This window comes from Meriones unguiculatus, chromosome 3 (assembly GCF_030254825.1).
Source record: "Meriones unguiculatus strain TT.TT164.6M chromosome 3, Bangor_MerUng_6.1, whole genome shotgun sequence".
In the NCBI taxonomy this organism is placed as follows: Eukaryota; Metazoa; Chordata; class Mammalia; order Rodentia; family Muridae; genus Meriones; species Meriones unguiculatus.
The window spans coordinates 103,470,933-103,495,649 of record NC_083351.1 but is presented as its reverse complement, the minus strand read 5'-3'; the positions used below and the strand labels follow the sequence as shown (position 1 = coordinate 103,495,649).

Sequence of the window (24,717 nt, the reverse complement as noted above, 5' to 3'; positions counted from 1 at the left end):
TGAGAATACACTGGTGTCAGGAGCACCCAGCACCGTTAGGCACCACTCTACCTTCCTCCCCAGGTATAAAGTGTTCTCCCATAGGTGACGGAGGAGAGAGATGACTCCAACCACAAAGGAAAGTGCATTTCCAGCCACTGAGTAGCCAGATCAATCATGCCCCTCACCTGTAGGAGATGCTGTAGTGCTCATCGTTGTTCAAAGTGTTGTGCTCAGGGCCCTTCCAGGTGATTGAGGCCTTGGGGCGGCCACAGACACGACATCTGAAAACAACGGTCTCCCCTGTCTCACATGTGACCTCACTCAATGGGATAACAAATTCCGGGGGAACTGCAAGATAAGGGAGTTTGGTCAGTGCCAGTCATCCACAGCATGTCTCTACACTGTTCTCATGTGCGCAGAGGAAACCCAGACCCCACAGATGTCCCAGGGCACAGGCAAGATGCTCTGACATAGACACTTCAGGTCTGAGCTCCCTCAGAGCGGAGGAAAGACAATGGAACTCACCGTCATAAATGTAGTTGGGGTTGAGAAGCTGAAACGGAAAAGGCAAACAGGCATTAATGAAACCAGGAGCTGGTTTCAGGTAGGATGCTGACTCCAAGGCTACCATTACTGTTGGAAGAGCTTGGCTGTCTGGAATCAATGAGAACCAATCATGTTCTATTGCTGTTTCAGGCCCCTAAATATGCATGTCACATCATGCATATTTAGCTGAGGTCTATCTTCTTTTCACAAACATGCTATTTAAGCTGTCCTGTGATTCAGGCAAAGGCTGACTGACTTAACCACATCCCTGAAGCCACACACAGACCTGGTGCCATGTGCAGGGGTAAACCGATTTCTCAGGAAGTCAAGGCCAGCATGGTCCCCCAACTAGTGCAGCCAGTGTCATGCTGCCCCTGGGAGCAGGAAGGGCATCCTCAGGCAAGCCCCAGCTTAGGGTCTGCAGCAGCTCATCTCCCAACCCTCCTCCTGACGGCAGCACCAGGCCCGGCTTCTCACACGCACCTTCACAGATACCTTGTTGCTGAGCCCTTCTCGTGGCTTCCTGTACCCATTCTCCAACTTGCCGTCCCTTTTGCCGTCTTTATCTTTCTTCTCAGACTTCTTCCTTAAACGGAGTGCTGTGTGCCAAGATGTTGACTTCCTAGGGAGGAAACAGACACACTGCTCATATCCCTCCTTCCCCATGGTCAGTAGAAGCATCAAGCACCAAGCTGCTGTTAATTTGGGCTTCAGAGGAACTGAAGGTCTCTAGAAGCAGAGATCCCATGAAAATTAACTTCACAGGGATGCCCATGAAGCAGGTAACAAAGCCAGCAATTCCAGGGTTCCTGTAATCGTTAATTCTGTCACACTGCTGAGACAGTCAAAACATTTCCAGTGTACCCTCGAGGGTACTTTCGGTTGGTAAGAACACCTGGATTGATGAAGCTGTTTGTCTTTTCCCATCCAGCCAGCTGAAGGTGTATGACGGGAACTCTCCAGGAACCCACCTCAAACTCGATGGGTACCAGATGTTTGGATTTGCCTGTCTGCACAACTGTGTGAGCCAGCATGTCTGTTTTCTGGTCTGCCTATCTACAGCCTACCCCACTGGGCCTGTTTCCCCAAAGAACACTAATCCCAGGTTTACAAATGTATTTTGAGGAAACAAAGCACAACACGGGACTTTCATCTCTTATGTTTCTTTTAAAGCCAAGGCTTACAGAGAGTAAGTAGAGTGGGGTCCTGAACAGTCAGTTCTTTCTGCCTATCAAGGAGACAGGACAAGGGGAAGGTTAACAGTCTAGGGAAGAGGAGATGGATTGATGCATTTACCTCCAGTGTCAGCCTCCTGCAGGTGCCTGTGGGACCAGGCAGCACTGTGTCTTCCAGAGACATTGACAGTTCTAGTCTAGAAAAAAAATGGCTAGTCCCTCCCATTTCAGGGGGTTTCCAGGAAGAGAAATGTTTCAAACCTCAGTTTTCTTTAAGATAATGCTCAGTGCAGCAAAGCTGGCTTCAGGCTTACGTCAATGAGCCTTCGAGTAATAGCTCAGAGCAAAGCCATCACAGAGACAGTGGTTCTCAACCTTCCTGTGACCCTTTAATACGTGTAATCCCCAGCTATAAAATTATCTTCGTTGCTACTTCATAACTAATTCCTCTAATGTTATGAATCGTAATGTAAATATCTGTTTTCCAATGGTCTTCAGTGACCCCTGTGAAAGGGTCAGTTGTTCCCCAAATAGGTCATGACCTCCAGGTTGAGAACTGCTGACGTAGACCTTTCCCTGTAGGGTTTGTGTTTCTCAAAAGGTCCTGATCCCTAGCTAAGACCTTCAGAGACTATTTAGTGACCCGGCCAGAAGAGGTAAGGACACCCCACCTTCACTTGGGGTCACACAGTTTGCTTGGAGGCAAACCTCCATGAATAGACACAGGTTTCCCTTCAGTGGCTTCTTCCCTCCGGGGCCTTCAAGCATTCCCTGCATTGGCTCCTATCCCGAGCTGTCCATGCTCAGGCTGCCTCACTGCTGGCACTCACTTGAGAGTCCCGTCGGGGTTCTCCATGATAACTGCACTGGTATGGCCCAAGACAAAGCCCGGAATCCAGCCCTCGGCTGCGGGGCACTGGTCAGTGGCGGCTCGGAACACCAGAAACATGTTCTGCTGGTTACTGGCCAGAATTTGAACGACCTCTCCTTGATAGACGTTTATCTCATCCTCCTTCACCGCCGTGTACTCATGTGTCACCAGCATGGTGGAGATGTTGCTACTGCTGCTACTTTCACTCTGGAGGGAAAGATGAAGAAAACAAGGCAGACAGGGACTGAGATGAGATCTGACAGCAACAGCCACTGGTCACCGCGTGCCATGGCAGCGGCCCACAGGAGGGCTCGGCAGTCAGACAGGGAGGTGGAACACTCTTCCTTCACACTCTCTTCAGCTTAGTGCCCCTGCGCAACAACTCAGCCAGCAACCGAGAAACAATTCCACAAGATCCACCTCAGTGCTGACGCCCTGGGAGACTGATGGGAACAGTTGGATCTTCATCGTGCCCTGCACAAGCGGCTCAGTCCTCATATCGACGCCATGTTGAATGTTTCAGATTCAAACAAGAGTTAGCTTGAAGGCTGTAGAGTAGCCATTTGGCTGACATAATTAAGCCACTGTCACGGTTGAGATGTGCCCCCCCCCCCCCCCAGTTTTCCTAACATGATAATCACTGGGAATGTGCATTCCAGGTTACAGGTTGTTGTTTGACTACTCTGCTGCTCCCAACCCCACAAAACAAGAACGTGGGACACCTGAAAGGCCAACCCACCAACTCTCTATGATAATGCGCTCCATCGCCCTTACGGCCCTCAGCAGATGCTCCTGTGACTGAGCTTGCCTCAGGGGTCTTCATGTTGCTCATGTCATGGGAACACATGGCACAGCATCACAGAGCTGCCTTGAAGCTTTGGGGAAGACCTCTGAGTGGCTGTGGGGATCTCTCCCACTGCCCTTATCTGGAGGCCTCAGCAGCACCTGTTCAGTAACTCAGTCAGTGGAACAAGACTGCAGCCATAAAACCAAGTTGGCTTCTTTAAGGGCTCCAGCCTGGGCACACAAACAGAATGAACAATGGCAGTCACCTATCTGTGTTCTCATCTGACTAGTGACCTACTGTCCCAGGGACGGAGAGAGGTGCCGCTGCTGATTCCTGAGCGTCATCTCGCACAGCCCCTCTTCGGAAATGGCCTCCAGGCCCTGGTTTCTGTGTGCTTGCTCTCAAATGCTCCTATGCTGCTGCAGCTGTTGGGTGTTTACGGACACTCTGAGGGGCGATCACCTGGCCCGGCCATCCTCTTCAGACTGCTGACCACTGACCTGGGACGGCCGAGGGGGCACCAGACCCACCTGCTCTTCTCTGTACGGTCACACTCGGGAAGCTAACACGCCGTTACTGGGAGTTGCATGAATGGGATGTGCATGTGAGCTGCTGCGGATACAGAATAGCTGCCTGCCGCTTGTGCTCATGATGAATCGTGTTGCTCTTGTTGCCATGGTCCCCACTACCTGCCTATGACCCTTCAGCTCACAGGGGGCCATATGCGCTCACTTTGTACTTTCAGGATGTACCTTAGTATTTTTGATCTGCCTGGCATGCCCCAGCAGTTTTGGGATGGCAGAAGCAAATGTGCTGGAAACGAAACCTAAAACATGCTGCGTCACAGCTGCCATGGTCAGGGCATCTCAGTGGCCTGTATCACATAACTGGAACAATCTGCAGTGTCACAACTCTTGTCACTTCTGCTTCGATTTCTGGCCTGGAAATGCACCAGGCACTTCAAATCAGTTTCTTTCAAGTCCCACAACCTCCTTGCCATAGAGTACGACCATCTCCTCAGAGTAGAGTGACAGTGTGAATGGGCCACCGAGCTAGTGACAAGGAGGCAGGGCTGGTGCTGCCCACCTGGTGATGGGAGGGAAAGTCAGCTAATGGCACAGCAGACAGGCTACCCCAGTCAGCAGCCATCTATGTGCACCCCACCCTGATCTCAGCAGGATTCAGCAGAAAGTGCCATCTGCAGAGGGCGGAAGGGCACGTCTAGAGGTCAGACGCAGTAGCCTGTCTACAGGCCCAGACAGTTCCACAGAGGTAGTCACAGCAGAGGAGGCCCTGATGACATGCCAGCAACTAAGAGCTCCAATGGCCCCTTTAGCCAGAGCCAGGAAGAGGGACAGAGGGCATTTCACAACCCCATTCTGATGTGAGGCATTCTGATGAAAACTCAGCCTGTCAATTTCCTTTTCCAAGATGCCTTCCACAAAAGCAGCAGTAAGAGGCAGAAATCAAAGACCACTCCCCAGGGCAATACCCACTGGTGGCATGTGATGGACTATGACTCCCTCAGGGTGGAGCTATGGGTCTACCCATGTCTTTGAAGAGGTGCCAAGAGATGAGGGCCTGGCTCCTGTGAGAGCAGTTATTTGCTTGGAGACACAGACCGGAAAGCTCCTCTCTGCTCACCAGGAATGTGTCCAAGGTTAGGGGGTGTAAGGGATGTCAGCAGGCCCGTTCTGTACAGGTCACGGTGCCAACAACAGGTTGGATGACTGAGCAGACGGCTAAGGCTATGACTTGTCAGTGGGCTGTCGGCCCACCCAGAGTTTCCAGTCTAGCTGGAAGCTCCCTTGCTCTGTAGGACAAGTCCATAGCAAGGACATGTGGGATGTCCACTGTGGGACACTGGCTTAACCACTTCATGGTTCACTCAGGTGTAAATAAATGCATCAAGACCCACTTCTTAATTTCTTCCACAAATAAAGATGATGGCTGAGTTAATCAAAATACCTAATGAAGAAGAAGATAGGATACAAGAGTCCAAATGAGGGATTAAGAGGAGTCCAGAGAAAAGACACATGCAAAAGCTAGATTATATATAGAAATGTATATACAATGAGAGACACAGACCCTTTTAGGGAAATGTATTTAAAAATTTATAAAGCAATCAAACATACACTCATTAGAACAGTTCTGTGCACTCACGCATGCCTTCAGGAGTGTTACGGGCCAGGTCATCTGCCCTGTAGCAAACAGTCGGAGGACAGTGAGGAGGCCAGAGTGGGGGAAACCCAGCAGACGCGCCCTTCAGCCTGAGAACACAATGCAAGTGACCATAAAACGAGCCGGAGCCCCACTGCAGAGGCCCTGGAATTGCCCCCGGCATTCCCTCTGGAGGCGCTTTTCCCAGCCATCTCTGGAGAAGCCGGGTGTCAAGTGCCTGGGCCAGTGTCTCTCCAGGAGACTTGGGGTGGAGGAAACTTTCCCACTGGGGAGATTCCTGCCCCCTAAGCCATTTTATTTTGCTTTGAGTTGCTGTTGGAAGTTTTCTTGAGGATATTTTTTTTCATCAGATGACTCAAAAAAGCTGCAAAGGTAGCTTATGGCATAAAAGCAAAACTAAGCAATGAAGAAAAAGCTTAAAGTTATACATTTCATTGTGAGCAGTAGAGAACAGAAAAAAGCCCTCCAAAAAGTGAAAAAAAAAAAAAAGTGTGAGGAAGGCAGGGCCTAAAAAAGCAAGTCCCAAGATATTCTGCTGGTCAGAAACTGAAGAGACTTATAGATGTGGCATTGAGGAGGTTAATGGAGCATTTTCTCTTAATAAGGAGACAGGAATAAAGCAAGAAGCAAGTTAGTAGAGAGGAGAGCAGGCGCTGTCCGTGGTCCCGCAAGGGGTTAGCGATGGCTGCATTCACTTGGTGGCTGCGGGCCAGTGCAGCCCCACGGGGCACAGACACGAGTGCACACACAGAGGCCACAGACGTGTCTATTGAGACAATGCAGGGAGAACTGGAGAAGGCGAATACTGCTGCACAGTGCTGGAGAGCTGGAGTTAGTACGGAGGTTTAGAAGAGCTGGCGGGACAGAGGCGGTGGGGTGGACGGGCGCAGGCTCCCTGGCGCTCTTACCCCATTGCTCTGAGTGGACTGCACGGACTGCTCGCTGGCTGAGGAGCACGTGCTCATGCGGTCTGTGTCCTTGCCGGGGGCTGCGTGGCGGTGTGTCTGTCGCTGGAGGGAGTCACTGTCCCCCGGGAAGGTGAAGGAGCTTGGCCGGCTGGCAGGGGAAGCAGGAATGGAGCTCCAGAAGGAGCCCCCCTTCTGCAGGGGGCTGCTGGGAGGAAAGGCCTCCTTGCCAAAAGGAGAAGGGAACGTAGTGGAGAGAGGAGAGTTCAGCGGCGAGATGGCCCCAGGCCTAGTCTTGCCCAGAGGCAATGGGCCCAGGTTCCCCCGGGCATCCTTGGTGTTTCCATCTTGGCTTGTACCAGAAGCATTCCCAGGGCCTTTCCTGGGGCTCTCCATCACCTTCATCTTGGGAATGGGCTCTGTTTCTCGTTCATGACCTTCGGAGTCTCCACTCAGGGGGAGCCTGCTGGGCTGGCCAAGGCTGGCCTCAAGGGCCAGGTTGCTGCTGGGGGTAGGCAGTGAGGGGCTGGGAGCAGACATACCTGACATCTTGTCTGCCTCTGCCTGGCTTGAGGCTGCAGAGGAGACCAGCATGGGGGGATGGTGTCTGACAGGCTGTGGGATCCTGGAGGGCCTGCTCCTGCTTGAGCTGGGGCCGCTGCTACAGCTGCTGGGGCCACTGCCATGGCTGCTGCCTCCACTGGAGGCCCCGCTGCCGCCGCTGCCCCCGCCCCCGCCGCTGCTGCCCCCGCTGCCACTGCCGCCGCCCCCGCTATGGTTCCTCTGGTACTCAATGGGTGATGTCAAGGCTGCAAGCAAGCAATTCAACAGAATAAAGTCAGTTAGGGTACCAAGAAAAGTTCAGAGTGGAAAAAAAAAAGAAAAAAAGCTCACATACATGGAAGGTCTAACCACAGTCAGTGAGCTAATTCAGGCAAATGCTTATAGTCATAGGAGCCCATTCCCACCGCAGGGGTCAATATGATAGGTCAGTGAGTGAGCTAGACAGCATCGGGGGGTCGACCAGGCAGACTGCTACCAGGCCAACACTGCCACCTACTGAGTGTCTTTGTTCCTGACTTTGGAATGTCCTGCAGAGGGTTTTTTTGAGACAGGAACATTGCACCATCTCCCTGGACTAGGCTTAGACACAGAATGTGGACATGCAGAAAAGGTCACAGTGAGGACTGATTCAATAAACGTGTAGCTCCCAATGGAATTCTCCAACTCTTCATTATCCACCAAGTTAAAATGAGAGCTGGCAGTCACAGGGACTACTTCAGATAGTTGGGGCTGGAAGAGGGCTTCTAACCACTGTTTGCATCTCAGCTTTTCTAGAAGCCTACCCAGACACAGGGGAGGTAAGTCTTGGTCTGTCTACAGGCAGGGTCTTGCTATATAGCCCAGACTGGCCTTGAATTTGCAATGCTCTTGCTTTGGCTTCTTGGTGCTAAGATTATAGGTATGCCCTATCACATGCACCTATGGCTGGCTTTTTAATTGGGTGTGCAATGCACTTGCCAGTGTTTCCAGCATTTCTGAGCAGTTTTTCACATCTTTACAATCGTCTCAAACTTCGTTTTCTTAGGATGGGGTTCTACTAAAAAATCTATGCACAGTGGAATGTAACAATATATTCCGAGGAGCACACACTAAAAGTAGGGCAGCTCCAATTCTGCCGGCCAAAAGAACAAAAACAAACCCCCAAAACCCCTGTGGCATTCTAGACACATTATCAGTCCCCTGTGCCTCAGCTTCCTGATCTGCAAGAGATACAGTGAATGTTAACTTCTGTCACTATTAATATGTAGCGAGAGTGCTGAAAACAGAAAAGCATGCATTAGAGAAAGAAGACACAGCTAGGAAGAGGGTACATTACCATTTAAAAAGTTGCGCTGGTTTTCTAAAATTTGGTTGATTTCATGGATCCATGTTTGCCGGACACTTGGACTAGATGAATGCAAAATGAAAGTCTCCGCCATATCACCCGTCCTTGATGTCAGAGCAAATTTACAGGGATCATTTTCCACATTTTCCTCCAGGCAAAGGCAACTCACCTTTAAAACAGCAGATCATTATTTGCAACAGTTAAGATACAGCAGTATCCTGAGACTTAACGGACTCAAGGACGGCCAGCAGACTAGCTCTGGAGTGCTATGCAGCCCTAACACGAGAGGGCACTATGATATACTGCAACAACATGGTCAAACTTTCAAAAACCTCTGCCAACTTAAGTAAGCTATACACATGAAGATAAACGTGAGGCTCCACTTACATAGTATCCTGAAGCAGTCAAGCTCTCAGAGACAGAAAGGCATGGAGACTGCCAAGGGCTACTGGGAAGGGATATGGGATGCCATGTTTAGTGGGTGGAGAGTTTAACTTTTGCAAGATGGGCAGTCTGAGGGTAGAATCACAGCATGGATGTACTTATGACAGCTGAGCTGCTCCCCCAAAACGGTTAAAATGGCATATTATGTTATATATATTTTACATAAAAATTAAAGTATGAAGTGAATTTCACCCAACTTTTTAGCTGATTTCTGTTAGCTGGGCAGCCTCGGGCATCAGTACATCATTCCATCATTCCTAAACTGAACCTCCAAGCCCACAGCATTTTGAAATCTAAAACTAATAAAACACTGTAAGGCTCTCTTGTGATGGCCTGCAGTGAAGACACAGGCTCATGAAAGCTTCTACATATAACTGCTTTCGAGTTAGGTGTATGAAGTGAGCATGACACAGAAATGGGCTCTGTTTACAATCCTGCCCCATCCTGGGGGCTGCTGAGATGGCTTCCACGGATAAAAGGGCTTGTAGCCCAAGCCTGCCAGCCTGAGTTCAGCCCTGGAGTCCACCTAAACGGAAAGGAGAGAACCAATTCCACAAAGCTTTCATCTGACCTTTATACATGCAATGTGTCACGTATGCCCAACTACACACCCCATGCACACCTATACATACACATAAACACAATTGGGTATCACTGCTAAGCTGTCCTTATGTATATAGTAACTATCATTAAACTGGGAAAAAAACCACAAAAAACCAAAACCAAAAAAGCCTAAAACCAGCAAGTCCTTTTGTCTGCTGCACTTCAGATAAAGACTATTAAGTTTGCACCAGGAAGCTTTTCAAAGCCATTTAAAACCTCAGGCGCAGGCTATTATCATGAGTTTAATGGCTTGACTAACAGCTATGTTAACTCGCCGGGATTACTTATTTCTAAAACTAGCCAGCACTCCTTCTTTACTTCTGTAAAAATAAGAACACACCAGGCGTGATGCTGCATGCCTTTAATCCCAGCACTCGTGGAAGGCAGGGGCAGGCGGATCTCTGAGCCAGCCTGGTCTACAGAGTGAGTTTCAAGACAGCCAGGGCTACACAGAGAAACCCTGTCTCTAAATAAAAATAAAAATTAAGAATGAAAATAAAAGTACAAATTAGGATGGCCCGTCATGTGTAGGCACTTGCCCCCAAGCACATTATCTGAATTTGATCCCAGCGATGCCATGATAGAAGAGAAAATTTCCTCACCTTCATTTACGTGCTGCAGCACACAGCGTGCACACATAAAAATAAACAGATGTACTGAAAAAGGCATTAACATTTCAAATATCAAAAAGGATATGCACGTGTGTGTGACATTACGACTAAAATACAGAAAAGCGCCCCACAGAAGCAGCAGACACACAACAGAAGGCACGAACAGAACTTTGAAGGTGCTGGGTTGACTGAAGGTTCTTCAGACAAGTCTGAAGAACAGGAATTTTCAGGGGTGAGTCAGTGTACAGGCCTGGCTTCGGAGGGAGAGAGGACGGGACTGTAGTGGTGAGCACTGGCCTGAGACACAATGGATGAGACACAATGGGTTCGCATCTCAGCTTCAGGCCATTCTGGCTCCTCTGTTGCTGTCTGGCTCTAAAGCCTTTGTAGGTCCTTGTGAGCAAAAGATCATTTGGCTGGGAGGCTGTGCCTGCAGAGCAACCTGTCCTGATTCAGGCACTAGGAACCACCAGAGTCTATGACATCACAAGCAGCAAACTTCACAGGACAGAGTGCTGTGTCTCACCAGTACACTGTGAAACCTCAGGCTCAAAGGGCCTAAGTAGTTCCTTGGTCTCTGATGAAGACCTAGTGTTGATAATGCAAGACGTCCTAAGAGAGGGGAGCACAGCTGCAGATGGCAAGAGCTTAGGGGAGGTGCATGCATGCATCTCCTAGGGACCGTCTGCTGGGCCTTCAGGGTTCCCTTCTGTTATTCTGTCAGCCTTGATTCCTCTCCTTTAACAGAGTAAGAATCATAAACGCACAATGGCTTCCATCTGTTCACCTTTTTGCCACCAGAGGGCACCCTACTGCAGAGAGCATCTTTACCCTATCTCTGAAGCTGACAGTCTGGAAGAACCATCAGGATCTCTCTGTTGAATGGAGAATGTGACAGTGAGTGGGCTCTTTCCCTTGGTCCCTAGGCCAATACTCTAAAGCTGTGGCTTTGAGTTTAAGTTTTACATGGCCTTGCTGAGGGCAGCACTGCACACTGCAGATGGCTAGTCACCCTGGTATTCAATACAGTCAGTATTCAAGACAGCAGCTCTGGAGTATGGAAAGAGACAGGGGACAGTTTTAAAATTCATCAATGTACTAGAAGGTTTTGTAAACATTTACTAAAACAAGCGTTGGAAAATGTTACCATAATCAGAGAAGTCATTAGCATGACAGCAACACTTGCTGGCACATGAGGCTCACAGACATATATTTACCTTGATACTGTTCTTGAACAGAAATCCTGGCATGGAAAAGCCCTTTTTTTTATCAAGTGGTTCACTGAATATGACGATCTGTTCAAAGAGGAAAACCCGCCTCTCTTTGCATCGAGGCAGAAGTCCTGCATCTTGGTCTGTGACCAAGAATGTGTCCTGCAAAAGCAGTTTACCCTGGGCAACAATTTTACCCTGAAAAAAGAAGGGAGAAATGGAGGGAAGAAAACATTGTACTCTCAGTGACCAATCATCTGTTTTGTTTTTTTCCCTCCCACAGAATGATGTATCTTTCTAGGAGCTATGGAACTAATTCTTTTACTGAAATGAATTCTTAGCTCCAAGCAGAACAATTCTTTAACTTAAATGTCTTGCCAACCCTGTGTATCCAACAGCCTCAGAATCAGCGAGTAAGAACAAGATTCTTTGGGGGTGGTTCTGACAAAAGGCAGCTGTTCCTCTCTTCCACCTATCAGCAGAAGCCCCCCAGGTACAGACTGTGAGCTTCAGTCTGAGAAATATAGATCTGGGACATTAAACCCTAACGCTCCAGTGAGCAGGTGGCAGGAAACATTAAAGCATCTCCCAGCTCTTTACTCAACTGGAGGAACAGATTCTGGTCTGAATTCACCCTTTCATATAGACTAAATAGTATGTAAAAGTTGGAGCATGCAACCTTTACAAGTTAGGTAGATTCAAGAACTCAGGTCCTGAAGTTACTCTCCCAGAGAACAGAGAAGGGCAGGAGCCTTCATCCCTAGCTTTCAGGAGTTTAGATGCCTGGAAAGGATGCAGAGGCTATCAGAGACAAAGCACCGCCCTGCTTGCCTCTAAAGGCCTCAGGCAGAAGAAGGTTCCCCAAAGCAAATCAAAGGCATAGAAAAGAGATAGAGAGTCAGTCACACTGAAGAAGAGTGAGAGAAGACAAGACAGCAAAACAAGACCCAAATGAGAATGATCAGCTTTCTAGGCATGAAGGGAAACAATCCAGGCAGAGAAAGAACGGGAGGCAGAGGAGCCGCTCAAAGAACAACTGCATTACGTCAAATCCTTGCAGCCGCCCCACGTTCATCATGTCGTTGCACCGCTTCGGCACTATGCACATGACTTCTACGGCTTTCTGCGGGTGGGAGAGAGTAGGGCCAAAGGTCATGCTCCTCCAGGGAACTCAGGGCTAACCCTCCACTGCACCTCCACAGGCTCCAGCATAGAGAGGGCATAAGATACACCAGCGATCCTACCCCCACCCCAGGGGCAGCCCCTCCCAGGACCAGACCCCATGCATGTAGGGGACTGCAGGAGTGTAGCAGGACCACACAGTACCTCTAATTCTGATGTGTCCAGACTGGCTTTTTTTGAGTACTTGAGGAAGTCCTGTGAGTGAAATGAAGAGAGGGACAGTGGTGAAAGCACTGACAGTGGCAGCTGGCTCTTGACTGCCATTCTTGCAACAGGCACTTGGTTCAGAGCATTCATTCCACATTCTCATGCATTCCTCTCAGAACCATAGCACAAAGGCGTCCTGATGGCGAAGCCACCCTTCATTCCCAATCCATCCCAAGACTAGCTGTGGCCTCCTTCATGCCCAGGTTCTGTTTCACTTGATGCTCTGCTGGTGCCTAACCTAAAACAACTCCTAGCTATTGCTAGATCAACAGAAACAGATGGATGTGGACTCAAACTTTAGTTTTATCAAGAATGTAAGGGGGGCTGAAAAAAATGGCTTAGCAGTTAAAGAGCGGTTAAAAATGGGCTGCTCTTGAAGAGGACCCACATGGGGACTGACAACTGTAACTGTGGTTCCAGGGGTTCCCACACCCTCTTCTGGTCTCCCATGGGTGCCAGGCACACGTGGTACACAGGCATACATGCAGGCAAAACACTCATACACACAGATAAAATAATAATAATTAAAAAACTCTTTAAAAAAATCCAAGATTAAGAAATAAGGCTGATAACAGTCTGTAGAGACGGCTCAGGGGTTAAAAGTACTGGCTGCTCTTCCAGGAGACCTGAGTTGATGCATACTATGACACAGCAAATCAAAACCATCTGTAATTTCAGTCCCAGGGACCCTCTTCTGGCCTCGATGGACAACAGGCATATGTGGTGCACAGACATACATGTAGGCAGAACACCATACCCATAAAACATTCATATTCAAATATTTAAAGAGAAGTTGATAGAGCTGAGGAAACATCACTAGCATTCCAAGGCATACGGCACAGAATCAAGTTTGTTTTCACCGACCCTCAGAACTTAGGTGAAAACCAGTGCACAGGGTCTACTGATGTAAAGAACCACCGCAAAACCTTTAAACCTTTACCAGAGATAAGGCACCTCCTTAGGGAGGCAAGAAAGCCTCCTCCCACTCCTGTGGAGGTGAGGAAGGTGAAGACTGCCCCGCCCCTTCAGGGCATGACTGCTGACCCTGCCCTCCCCCACCACAGCCCTCACCTTCAGGAGCAGCTGGTACTTCATGATTCTCTGCACGGGTTTGATCAACAGATCCGTGAGCTGCAGCCTGTGGCCAAGGCGCTGCTTCAAGTCCTGGTGGGATGTTAAGGGGGAAACAGAACAAGGGAACTCAGGTGCTGTCTGTTAAGAGGCAACAGTTTACTCCTTATAATTACCTCTGACAGACCTGTTGATAAGGTAATGAAAAGCAAAGGCAACGAAGCTTCCCATCTCTCAGGATTTAAACATCTGGTTTGAATCCTGAGTGGGTCTTCAGAGAAGTCTATTTATTTCAAGGCTTCTTTCTGCCCACCTCAGGGGAAAAAGGTATGTAGCATAGGCTGGCCTTTGGATCTTAGATTATAAAGACTTTTCCCCCAGTTGCTTTCTTTATTCACACAAGCACATATGTCATTGTAAGCAAGAAGTCTAGATCATGAATGCCTCAGTTTGTAATCAACAACTCTTTGTAAATTTACAACAATAAAAACCATCTCTCCCCCAGGACTGGAGAGATGGCTCAGTGGTTAAGAGTGCTGGCTGTTCTTTAAGAAAACCCACTGGGGGCTCATCTGGCCTAACTGCCCAACTCCATAACTGCCTGTGGTGGTCTGAGTAGTACGGCCCCTAAAGACTCATGTGTTTGAATGCTTGGCCCACAGGGAGTGGCATTGTTAGGAGGTGTGTTGGAGTAAGTGTGGCCTTGTGGGAAGTGTGTTACTGCTGCAGGCCTTGATGTCTAATACATATACTCAAGCTCTGCCAGTGTGGAACATAGTCTCCTCCCGGCTGCCTGCAGATCCAGCTTTTCCTCCAGCACCATCCTGCCTGCACATGACCGTACTTTCCACTATGGTGACAATGGACTAAACCTTGGAACTATAAGCCAGCCTCAATTAGATGTTTGCCTTTATAAGAGTTGCTATGGTCACAGGGTCTCTTCACAGCAATAAAACCCTAACTAAGACACTGCCCAACTGCCATAACTTCAGTTCCAGGTAATCTGATGTTCTCTTCTGGCTTCCACTGGCACCAGGCACACACCACCACCACCACAACCAAAACAAAAATCTAGATCCATTTCCTACCCATTAGAGGGGACTAAATGGAAAGCTTTAGGCGTGGCAGGAAGTGCTCTACCATCGAGCTCTGCCTTCAGCCATTATATATTTCTTTAATTCATTTATTTTATCTTGAGATAGGGTTTCATTAAGTTACCCAGAGTGAACTTTATCTTGCTGTGTAACTCAAGTGAGCCTTAAACTTGTGATCTTTCTACCCCACAGCAGGGTTCCCAGGAATGAGCTACAACACACGACTCAAACTGTTTATTTTTAACCTCCCCAGTCTTCTGAATAGCAGGAGCTGTGTCTATAGATGAAGCCACACCTATTTCTCTGATTTATAGACTATAAAGGAAGCTTCAGGACTCTAATCTCTATGGCCAGTTCCCTGAAGATTCCTTTTTAGTAATCACTATGAAGTAAATTCAGACACCACCTGTTTGAGTCTTACCTCAAAAAACGTGTCAATGTACTCAGAGACAATATGCTCAGACTTTGGTTTATTTTGACAATAAACTATGTACATGTGCAACCTTCTCTCCTAGGAATAAAAAGGTAAACAGATGGTTAAACCACTGACAGTTCACATAGACAATCACAGGCAGAAAAGGGACCATCATATAGTGATGCTCAATCCAGGGAACTCAATCCAGACTCAGGGCAATAGGCTGCCCTGGCTCTGTGGCCCTGAGACAAGCCTCTGTTCTCATTCCTGGTACAGAGCGGGTCTTTTACTTTACTGTACCAGCAACACCAGTGGCAGCACAAGAACACGCTTCCATCCCTCCAAGGCTGCCAGCAGTCCCTGTGACCAGTCTGCTTTTGGCAAATCTTTAATCTCAAATCCCATGGGAGGGAAACTAGGGACAACAAGCCATCCCTTAATTCAATGGCTCTTGAAGCTATGTATGTAGATCCCTCAGGGTCCCTGGGGCCTATTTGTAATTCCCTTAGGTCAAAAATAATTTTTAACATTCTACTAAGATACCACTGCCCCTTTGTAGTGTTGACATCTGTGCCAATGCAGCATGGGTCCTCAGTGGGGGAAACTGCTGACATCACAGCAAGTATTTGTCACCACTGCAAATCTGCCATGGAAAATGCCAACTTCACTTCTGAATGCCACTGATTAAGTAATAAAAGTCACTCAGCACAGCATTCCTTTCAGCACTTTTGTGTTAGGATACAAGTCTACTTAACTCTTCTGGTTATTCCCAACTGCCTCAAGGAAAAGCACATGTGACTGATGTGCATTCAGCTTTTGTTATGAGCCACAACCGAACCTGACAGAATGATGGGCACACGCTGTAATTATTTTTATTCTGAATCTGGTAGAAATTTTCTTGAGCACAGATGAAGTAAGCCTGTCATCTCAAGGCTAGACATACAGCTGGCAGTGCAGATGAATAGTGAAAAATCCAAAGTTTAAGAAGAGAGAAAGAAAAAAAAAAAGAATTCTGGAAAATAAGTGCCTTAGCTTGACAATACTTAGACACTCTCCTGAAGGACCAGTGATGATGCTAAAAGTCCGACTGGGATGATGTGTGATGAGCTATCAACACCTGAAAGGACCTGCCAAGTCAGCAACCAGCTTCCAACTGCCTGGTTCATGATTCTCAACATTGTGCCTGGAACAACTAGCTTGAAAGGCCAGGCAGATAAATAAACGAGGGAGGATCTCACCACAGCCTTTTCAGATCCCGTGTTGCCACAGCCCAGAAACTGCCCTTTACCAAATGTTGGTATACGACAAAGATGAACTGTGTACAATTACTTGAAAAGGATATATAAGATATTTATTCATCCTCATTTCTTACCTGTGTGAAGATGGATGTTTTGTGTGGTTTACAATAACAATCACAATAAATCGCCATAATATGTTGAGTGCAAAAAGATATGAAAATCTATTCTATTGAGATTTTATTAATAGAAAATTCTATTAAGCCCAATAATAAAGATATGCAAAATAAAGATCCTCATTATTTTTGAAAATCGTGATTTTTTTCCCTTAAAGCAACTTGAATATATATCACTTATTTTAGACATACACATATATTTAGCTATTACAACAAGCCCACTGCAAGCATGAGCAGTTACATATTTACCAAATACTTGCTTTTAGACACCTGCAAAGTTAATGTGTCAAGCAAGCCTGTCTGGCTCGGTGCCCTCTGTCCTATACTGCTGTAATCCAAGTAGCCAGACAGGGCCAGGACTGGGAAAGCAGGTACTCAGAGGCAGACAAACCATAGGAGATTAAAACCACAAATGACTGACAGCAGGCAATCCTATAAATGTCAAGAGGCCTCGTCTTCAAGTCACTAAACATGCCAATAACATAACAGAATATAAATAATGAGCCTGTACTCACATGTTTTACAAAAAGGGATCCTAGTTTTTCTGGATCTTCAAGGCACTTCTCCAACTCTCCTAAAAAAAAGCTGGAGACAGCGGAATATCAGAACTCTTTCCAAGTTGACTTCTTAATTGTAGATTCAGTCTGTTCAGAGCCGGGCTGCTGGGAAGACTACAGTTCGTACTCACAAGGATAAGCCAGGCAGAAAAGACTTGGTTAGGACACCGTGTAAAAACAGTGTAAAAAGCCAAGTCAGGGAAGCAACTTCCCCTTGACTCCTTTGGACAATTAATATTTTTGTCTCATTTTCTTTCAAGGACACATGCGCTAACATCTGGCCAGATACTGAGTGAAAACAAATGTTCCAAAGCAATAGGTCCTTTTCATTTCTGAGAATTCGGCCTTATCTGTGAATTTCAAGTCTATCCTATGATGGGTTAGAGGCTCAAACTGGGCGACAGACACAGAATGAGTTCACTTGTGCCAGCTTTACGAAATTTACTCTAATACTACTGGAATCAAGTTGTAGTTAGAAACTTTATCTTCATACAGCATCAAAGGATATTGCTAGCATGGCTGTGGCCCCACTGTTCTGACCTTCTCTAGGATGTGTGTTTACCTATCACCTATATATGTTTTTATTTAGCAAGTTGTGCTGAGCTTTGTAGTATTTGGGGTTTCAATATCTCCCTGGCTCCACAAACACGCAGAGTATAGCATCTCTGAATCCAATTTCAAAGGACATGTCAGGCACTCATTACTTTTCCTCTCCCTGTCACAGCTTTAAGAACCAGCTTTGGGAGAAGTTGAAATGAAAGTACCAAATATCTTCGCCTTTTATTTTTACATTTGTTTTTCACGTGTTTGTGTGTGTGCTCATGTGCAGCAGTGTGCATACGGAGGACTGAACTCCAGTCTTCAGGCTTGGTGGCATCGCCTTTGCCCGCTGAGCCGTCTCACTCCCCCAAGTACCCCTACCTGAGCTGGCTGTACTACACCCGTAGAGGTATGTGAAGTCTGTTTAAAGCTGCCCAACCATTTATCTATGACTTCTAGTGAATTAGATGCTACCGAGATGGTGCAGATGAAGAACTTTTCACGAGTCCAGAGGTTTTATGTTTTATACTCCCCTCTGAGAGATAAAAGCAGGATACACTGAATTGCCCAACTGTAACACCTTCCCACACCTGTGTGATATTTCAAGGTATAAAGGGCACAGATGTGTCTGTTGGTAGCAGCAGCAGCAGCAGCAGCAGCAGCAGCAGCAGCAGCAGCAGCAGCAGCAGCAGCAGCAACTAACCAGAGTATTCGGGCCTAATAACCAGGCAGGTCTGTGTCTCAGCTTTCGTGTGGGTATACATGTGTGATGTGTGTTTACAAATGATGGCTACACGTGTGTATGGAAGGTGCAAGTCTATGTTCCGCACGTGTGTGTGAAGACCCAAAGCGGACAGCAGGTATCTAGTTTGACCCTGCCGCACCTTGATTACTGAGGCAAGGTCTCTCATTTGAACCCAGAGTTCATTGATTTGGCTAGTCTTGCTACCCAGCTCACTCCTGTCTCCACTTCTTTCATGCTGGTATTAGAGGCAGGTTTCTGTGCCCACCCAACATTTACATGGGCCTGGAGATCTAAGTTCCAGTTCACTCTGTGTAGCATGGACTTTCCTCACTGAACATCCATCCCCCCCCAGCTTTTCAGTGGCCAGTGTGAAGCAGCCGGAGACAACTAAGAGTTTTCAAACCGTAAACAGAGGGCTGGGTGTATGGGGGCAAGTTCTGTCAGGCCCACCCCAGCTCCCACTCATCTCCTGAGTAGGATAGGCATGAGCAAGACAAATTTTATTTTCCTGGGCTACCCTGTCTGTGTTTCCATTAACACCGAGTTAGGCAAGTGAATTCTAAACTGTTACTTGGACTCAAAGAGTTCTAATTAGAAGCAGTTTCACTGTATGCAGACACTGCTGAATGCTGTGCTGATATTAACCCAGTCACTGGGTATGAAGATACTGCTGTGTGTGTGATGGGGTGAAGAATGGAGGCTCAGTGAGAGTGAGACTATGAAATGCCCTGGCGGACAGGCTCTGCTCTAAATGCCTGATGCCCAGCTGGGCCATGCTATTTGGGAGGTCATAGGAGCCTTTGGAGCTAGGCCGTAGCTGGAGACCCTTGGTACTTGTTGCTCTCTTTCTATTTAAGATAGTGAAGAATCCCCTAAACTACACACTCCTGCTGCCACAATGTCTTTCTGAGTTTGTGAGGACAAGTGACTGTGGATTTGAGGCAGGGCAGAAAAACAGGGAAAGTCAAGGGGCCAGATGGGGGAAAAGAGCCTTTCATTTCCTGGGGTCTGGTTTATATTTCTTACTGGCTCAGATACAAGAATTTTAGCATAACTAGCAAAAACCACAGTGAGGCTTGCTTACATAGAGACAACATTCTCTTTCCTGAGACAGATCACAAACAAGGCTAGCTGAGAGCTGGTGGCTGCTGGGGGTAGGGAGAGCTAATTTTTTTTTTGGGGGGGGAGGGTGGCATCTCCCAGGTTTCCAATGCTCCTGTGGATGGTCCTCCACCCACGCACATATGGGCAGTACCAACTTGACTTGGTGAGAACAAAAGAGAGGATATGAATTGGGAGGATGATGTAGGGGTGGGCTGAGAGAAGTTATGAGAGAGGGGTAGATATGATCAAAAGATTATATACATGTATGAAATTCTCAAAGCATGGAAAAATGAAAAAAAAAATCAATCCAATAAATCTAACTAGTGGGTCAAACAGGTAAGAAACTGTGTAAAGGTGAGTTTAACATCATCTGAAGGACTATCTGCAGCCCTTCCACGTATACTTCACCTTAGCCCAAGGGCCGGAAGTGATCCTTTCTCATCTATAATCCTGTATTTCTCAGAGAAGATCTTACAGGTGAGCTGAGTTATGTTAACCATAAAAAAATACATCCTAATCTCCTTGGGACCTCTACACAGCAATAATCCCTTTGACCTATTATATTATCAGCACATCTTAAAGTTGTTTCCTGAAGCCTAAGTCAAGATCCCTGCCACACCTGAAAGGAAGTTCCTAGAAGGGTACACGTGGGTTTTGTGACAGGCAGCACTAGCACTAAAAAGCATCTTCTACTTCTGCTCCCAGAGTAAACCCTCTGAAACCATGAGCCAAAACAAATCTTTCAAGCCTTGTGTATGGAAGGTATTCAAAGTTGGTACCTTTGGACCCAGGCTGCTCCTGTGAGTAAGCCTCATCATGTAGCTCTTAGGTGTTTGGAACTGGTTTGTAGGGAGAATTTGGAAATGTCTGGAGATGGTGGGCTATAGAAGCCCCAGAATGCTACACACAGAGCACAGTGCACATGTCTAGAGCGAATCAGAGGAACAATGTGGACAGGAAAGGATGCATTCATGAGGTGTCTGATGGTGTGAGGACTCTGGGGAATTGGGCTACAAGCCATTCCCATTGCATTCTGACAACAACAATGGCTCATGACACCTTGATGAGGGTGAAATTGCTTTGTTTCTATGGTGCTGGGGATTTAACCCAGAGGCTTGCACTCTACCTCTGAGCTCCGCCACCGGCCCAAGGCTGGATGCAAAAGTAATGAACTAATAAATTTGGTAGAGAAACTCTCAAGACAGCGAGGCAGTAAGTGTGGCAGTTAATGTGGGCTGCTCTTAGGGCTGCTCTTAGGCAGGTTTATTATGCGAATGCGAAACAAAAAGAGCAGAAACATTAAAAAACATGTTTAAGGTATAGACAGGGTCATTAAAGAGAAACTCACTAGAAAACCTTTCTATACTTGGACAATATAGAAAGAGGCCCTGAAGGCATCTCAAGAATTAGCCAGGCAAGAGCTATGGTTGGCTCAAGGGAATGAAAGGGTTAACTCATTTGCAAGACCTTTCTTTTTTAAGAGCTGCTGGGGTGCTTTGCTCACACCTAGAAAACTATTTTCCTTGGATTAGCTAACCAAGAATATTGACAGTACTGCAGCCATGCTCCAAGCGAGCAGAACACAGCTCAAGTTAGCAGCAGACCCTGGCTAGAAGAACACAAGAATTACTGGTTAGTGGGGCTTTAACTGAGATTCCAAATGGGATGCTAGAGACATTAGGGTCAGATTCCCAACAAGGACTCTGGGAGGGAAATGCAGAAAGCAATCAGAGAAATGACAAGTTATAAGAAAGAGCTTGGGATTTGGGAGATTTCAGAAATCAGGACCCTCTACTAAGAAAACCTGCAGCGCCAGGAAGTCAGCCCAAGAGAGCTGCTCCATGGGCTGCAAATGGGAAGGCCACACCATGGTGTGCTGGTGCTCTACATGGATCTACAGGACTTAAAGTGTTCCCTTTTGCATTCTTCCTTGCTGTCTCTTGTTCCTCCTTCAGGAATGGGATGTGAACCCTGGCCCTGTGTGTTACAAGTATGAAACTTTCTGGTTACTTTTCTGAGAAGGAGTTCACCGAGTCTAGAAGAGAATCTGAGAACTCCTCAACTTGGACTGAATGAGGTGACCCTGGGCCTGTGGGGCTGGTGGTCTTTCTGAATACAAAATGTCCTCACAGCTTGTCTTTTCAGTTAGGTCTCCGGCTGGTGGCCCTATCTGGGGATAGTGGAGACTATAGAAGACAGGGAACTTCTGTAAGAAGTGAATCACTGGGATGGGTTCTTCGGGGCTATTATCCTGGCCCCTTCCCCTCTCATTCTCTAATTCTTGTCTAATATGAAGTGAAGACTCTTCAGCCATATTCTACTGCCACCATGTCTTGTCCAAATGTCACAGTGCCTCCTGACCAAAACCTCTGAAACCATGAGCCAAAGCTGATCTTCCCTCCCACAGTTGGGCATGGTGGGTAATTTGGTTCAATAATACAGAGCTAATTAATAGGGGAAGAAAATGGCTCAAAGTGGCAGATCATGACCCCAAGTAGAGTGCCTCCATCAAAGACCTGGCATCTTGGCATAGACTGGTGTGAAAAACATATGAATCTTTTCCATTCCATAAAATGCTACAACAGTACAGCACTTTGTCCTCAGCCTGAACTCCTTCCATGAAGCCACCCAGGTTACAGAACAAAATGAGTCCAGACATTTCCTTTAGCCCTGGCCAGGCCTGATACAGCATCATGCATAACGGGCGTCTGACGTACTCTCTGTGCCAGTCATAAATCTGATGGATGTTGCCGAACACAATCTTGTCTTTTCCCTTCATGTCGTCGGGAACACCGTCTTCTTTCATAAGTGCCATGTAGCCCTACAAAGCAATGTGGGCAGATGAGCTCGCACATGAAATACCTGTATCATGTACTAGACACACAACACACAAGCATGTACATACACACACACTCTCTCTCTGTCTGTCTCTCTCTTTCTTCTTTAAGAACAAACCAAAATGGCTCAAAGGTTAAGAGCACTGGCTGTTCTTCCAGGTCATGAGTTCAATTTCCTGCAACCACATAGTAGCTCACATCCATCTATAATGAGATCTGGTGCCCTCTTCTGGCATGCAGGTCTACATGCAGACAGGACATTGTCTACATAATAAATAAATAAATCTAAAACAAAACAAAACAACAAAAAACCACAAACAAACCAAAACCCTGCATGTGAAGTGTCCTTAGCAACTGCTTCAAATATATTGTTATATTCACTGCTGTAAAATTGCCTCTCCCTGAACCATGAAGCATTTATAAATAACAGAAAATTCTTCTAAGGAACTTGAACAGCTTACAATATATAAATGGTTTCAGAAAGCAAGCAATCCTACTACATATTAGAGACTTGGTCATCTAGAAGAAGTCCCTCTGTTTTGAGTATTTACATCATACAAACAAAAAATCTGATGTTTTGAGATTGTTACATAGCATATTACAGAAGGATGTAATAATATTCTCTCTGTAAACTGCTTGTTAACAGAGGCTGATTAACGGTATAGCTGAAATGTGCTTTCCATTTTCAGTCTAGCTGGATGTGGTGTGCAGCTGTGTAGCTTGGGTAGCTGAGGCAGGAAGAGTGAGTGTGGGGTCATTCTAGGCTACATAGCAAGACCCAGGTTGAAACACAAAATTAAACTTCTATTCAATTCTAATGAGACCTAGTTTGTACCAAAAACCTTATTGCTGCCAATGACTGCAGAGAAACCAAGCATGCTAAACCTTTATGCTGGGAAACTACAGTGACTATCATCCCCATTGCTTTCCAGCAGTGCTGAACACAGAACCCAGGTGTTCTGCACACTGAGCAAAGGGTCTGCCACTGGGTAAAATTATAGCCCAATAGCTCTGTGCACACAAAAGGTATTGTTCTGCGCATGTCTGTAAAGGTGAAAGAGAAATGGCAACACGTATCCTATTAAAAAAGTACATCTACTCTAGAGCCAATGATGGTGGCACAAATCTGTAAAAACAGAACTTGGGAAGTACAGGCATGAGGGTTAAGAGTTCAAGGCCAGCCTTAGCTAAACAAGAAAACAAGGTCTAAGCAAATTGATCTGGGTGTGGTTACTTGTATCCATGGCACTCAACAGGCTGAAGCAGGAGGACTAGCATAGTCTGAGAACAGTCTGGGCCACACTGTGAGCTCCAAGTTAGCCCAGGCTGCGGAATACAATATAAAAACTAACCAACTAACCAACCAAGAAAGGCCTGTGGATGAATCGCTGAGCGCCTGCCTGTTACTGACTAGGACAGAAGGCAGTGGCTTTGCTGTAGCTACACAGCACTCAGCAAACACTAGTGACCAGAAATGGTGGCACGGCTATTCTGTGCAAAGCTATAAATGAAGGCCCTGGTAGAGGCCTGGGCCAGTGCTGGTAGCACATGGATGTAGAAAGGACTGGATCCATAGCTTGGACACACTGACTTTTCAGCCATTATTACTGTTGTTTCTGTGGCAGCATCTAACCCTATGCACTAATTAAGGGCACTTTTTTTCCCCCCGCTGAGACAAGGTTTCTCTGTGTAGCCTTGGCTGTCCTGGACTTGCTTTGTAAACCAGGCTATTCTTGAAGTCACAAAGATTTGCCTGCCTCTACCTCCCAAGCACTGGGATTAAAGGCATGCACCAGTGCGCCCAACTAAGGTCAAAATTTCAATACAAAAATAACAAAATTGTTGGCAGTAACAAGTTAAAAACTTAATTATATATAAAACATATACCAGGAAGTACTATGCAAAAAATATTCTTTAAAATTGGATACAGCTTGCTAAGACAGCTAGCTCCATTTTTATGGCTTTTGGGAAGGTATCAACATTCTGCTGTTTAAATCAGCAACTCACCAGATGACTCTGGCTATGAAGTTTCTGAAGATACGTACCTCAACCACACAGCCAAGGTCCCGCACATAGTCTCGCTCTGTCTCCACTAATTCTTGCAAAACATAGCTGGAAAAAAAAAAGAAAAAGAGAAATACAGGATCTGTTTTCTGAAGGAGCTGTCCTATACATGTCTGCTTTTGTGAGAATGGGGTCCTTTAAGACAGTACTCTAACGTATCAGATTTACACAACTGGCTCTAACAGGAAAAGTGACTATGAACACTTTAACAGCCAAGGACACGCAGGCGGGCACTTGGCTGTAATGACAGAATAAGATGAAAATACAAAAAGCACAGGCGCAACTT

General features: G+C 46.7%; 1 protein-coding gene across 5 annotated transcripts in view; it reads right to left on the bottom strand.

The window, feature by feature from the left end:
• Positions 1–24,717, bottom strand: part of Trio (trio Rho guanine nucleotide exchange factor) — a 288,270-nt gene that overhangs the window by 9,978 nt on the left and 253,575 nt on the right. For 3 of the 5 annotated variants that reach the window (XM_021640449.2, XM_060380404.1, XM_060380405.1), the window contains exons 39-52: positions 24,413–24,479; positions 22,248–22,351; positions 17,100–17,169; positions 15,180–15,269; positions 13,665–13,757; positions 12,531–12,581; positions 12,250–12,327; positions 11,211–11,402; positions 8,327–8,504; positions 6,451–7,256; positions 2,534–2,781; positions 1,012–1,150; positions 508–535; positions 168–330 (exon numbers count right to left, since the gene is read on the bottom strand). In XM_021640449.2, coding sequence (XP_021496124.2) covers positions 168–330; positions 508–535; positions 1,012–1,150; positions 2,534–2,781; positions 6,451–7,256; positions 8,327–8,504; positions 11,211–11,402; positions 12,250–12,327; positions 12,531–12,581; positions 13,665–13,757; positions 15,180–15,269; positions 17,100–17,169; positions 22,248–22,351; positions 24,413–24,479 — 2,307 coding nt within the window. Of the gene's footprint in view, positions 1–167; positions 331–507; positions 536–1,011; positions 1,151–2,533; positions 2,782–6,450; positions 7,257–8,326; positions 8,505–11,210; positions 11,403–12,249; positions 12,328–12,530; positions 12,582–13,664; positions 13,758–15,179; positions 15,270–17,099; positions 17,170–22,247; positions 22,352–24,412; positions 24,480–24,717 lie in introns of those variants that run through there. The other 2 variants (XM_060380403.1, XM_060380406.1) reach the window with 2 other exon arrangements.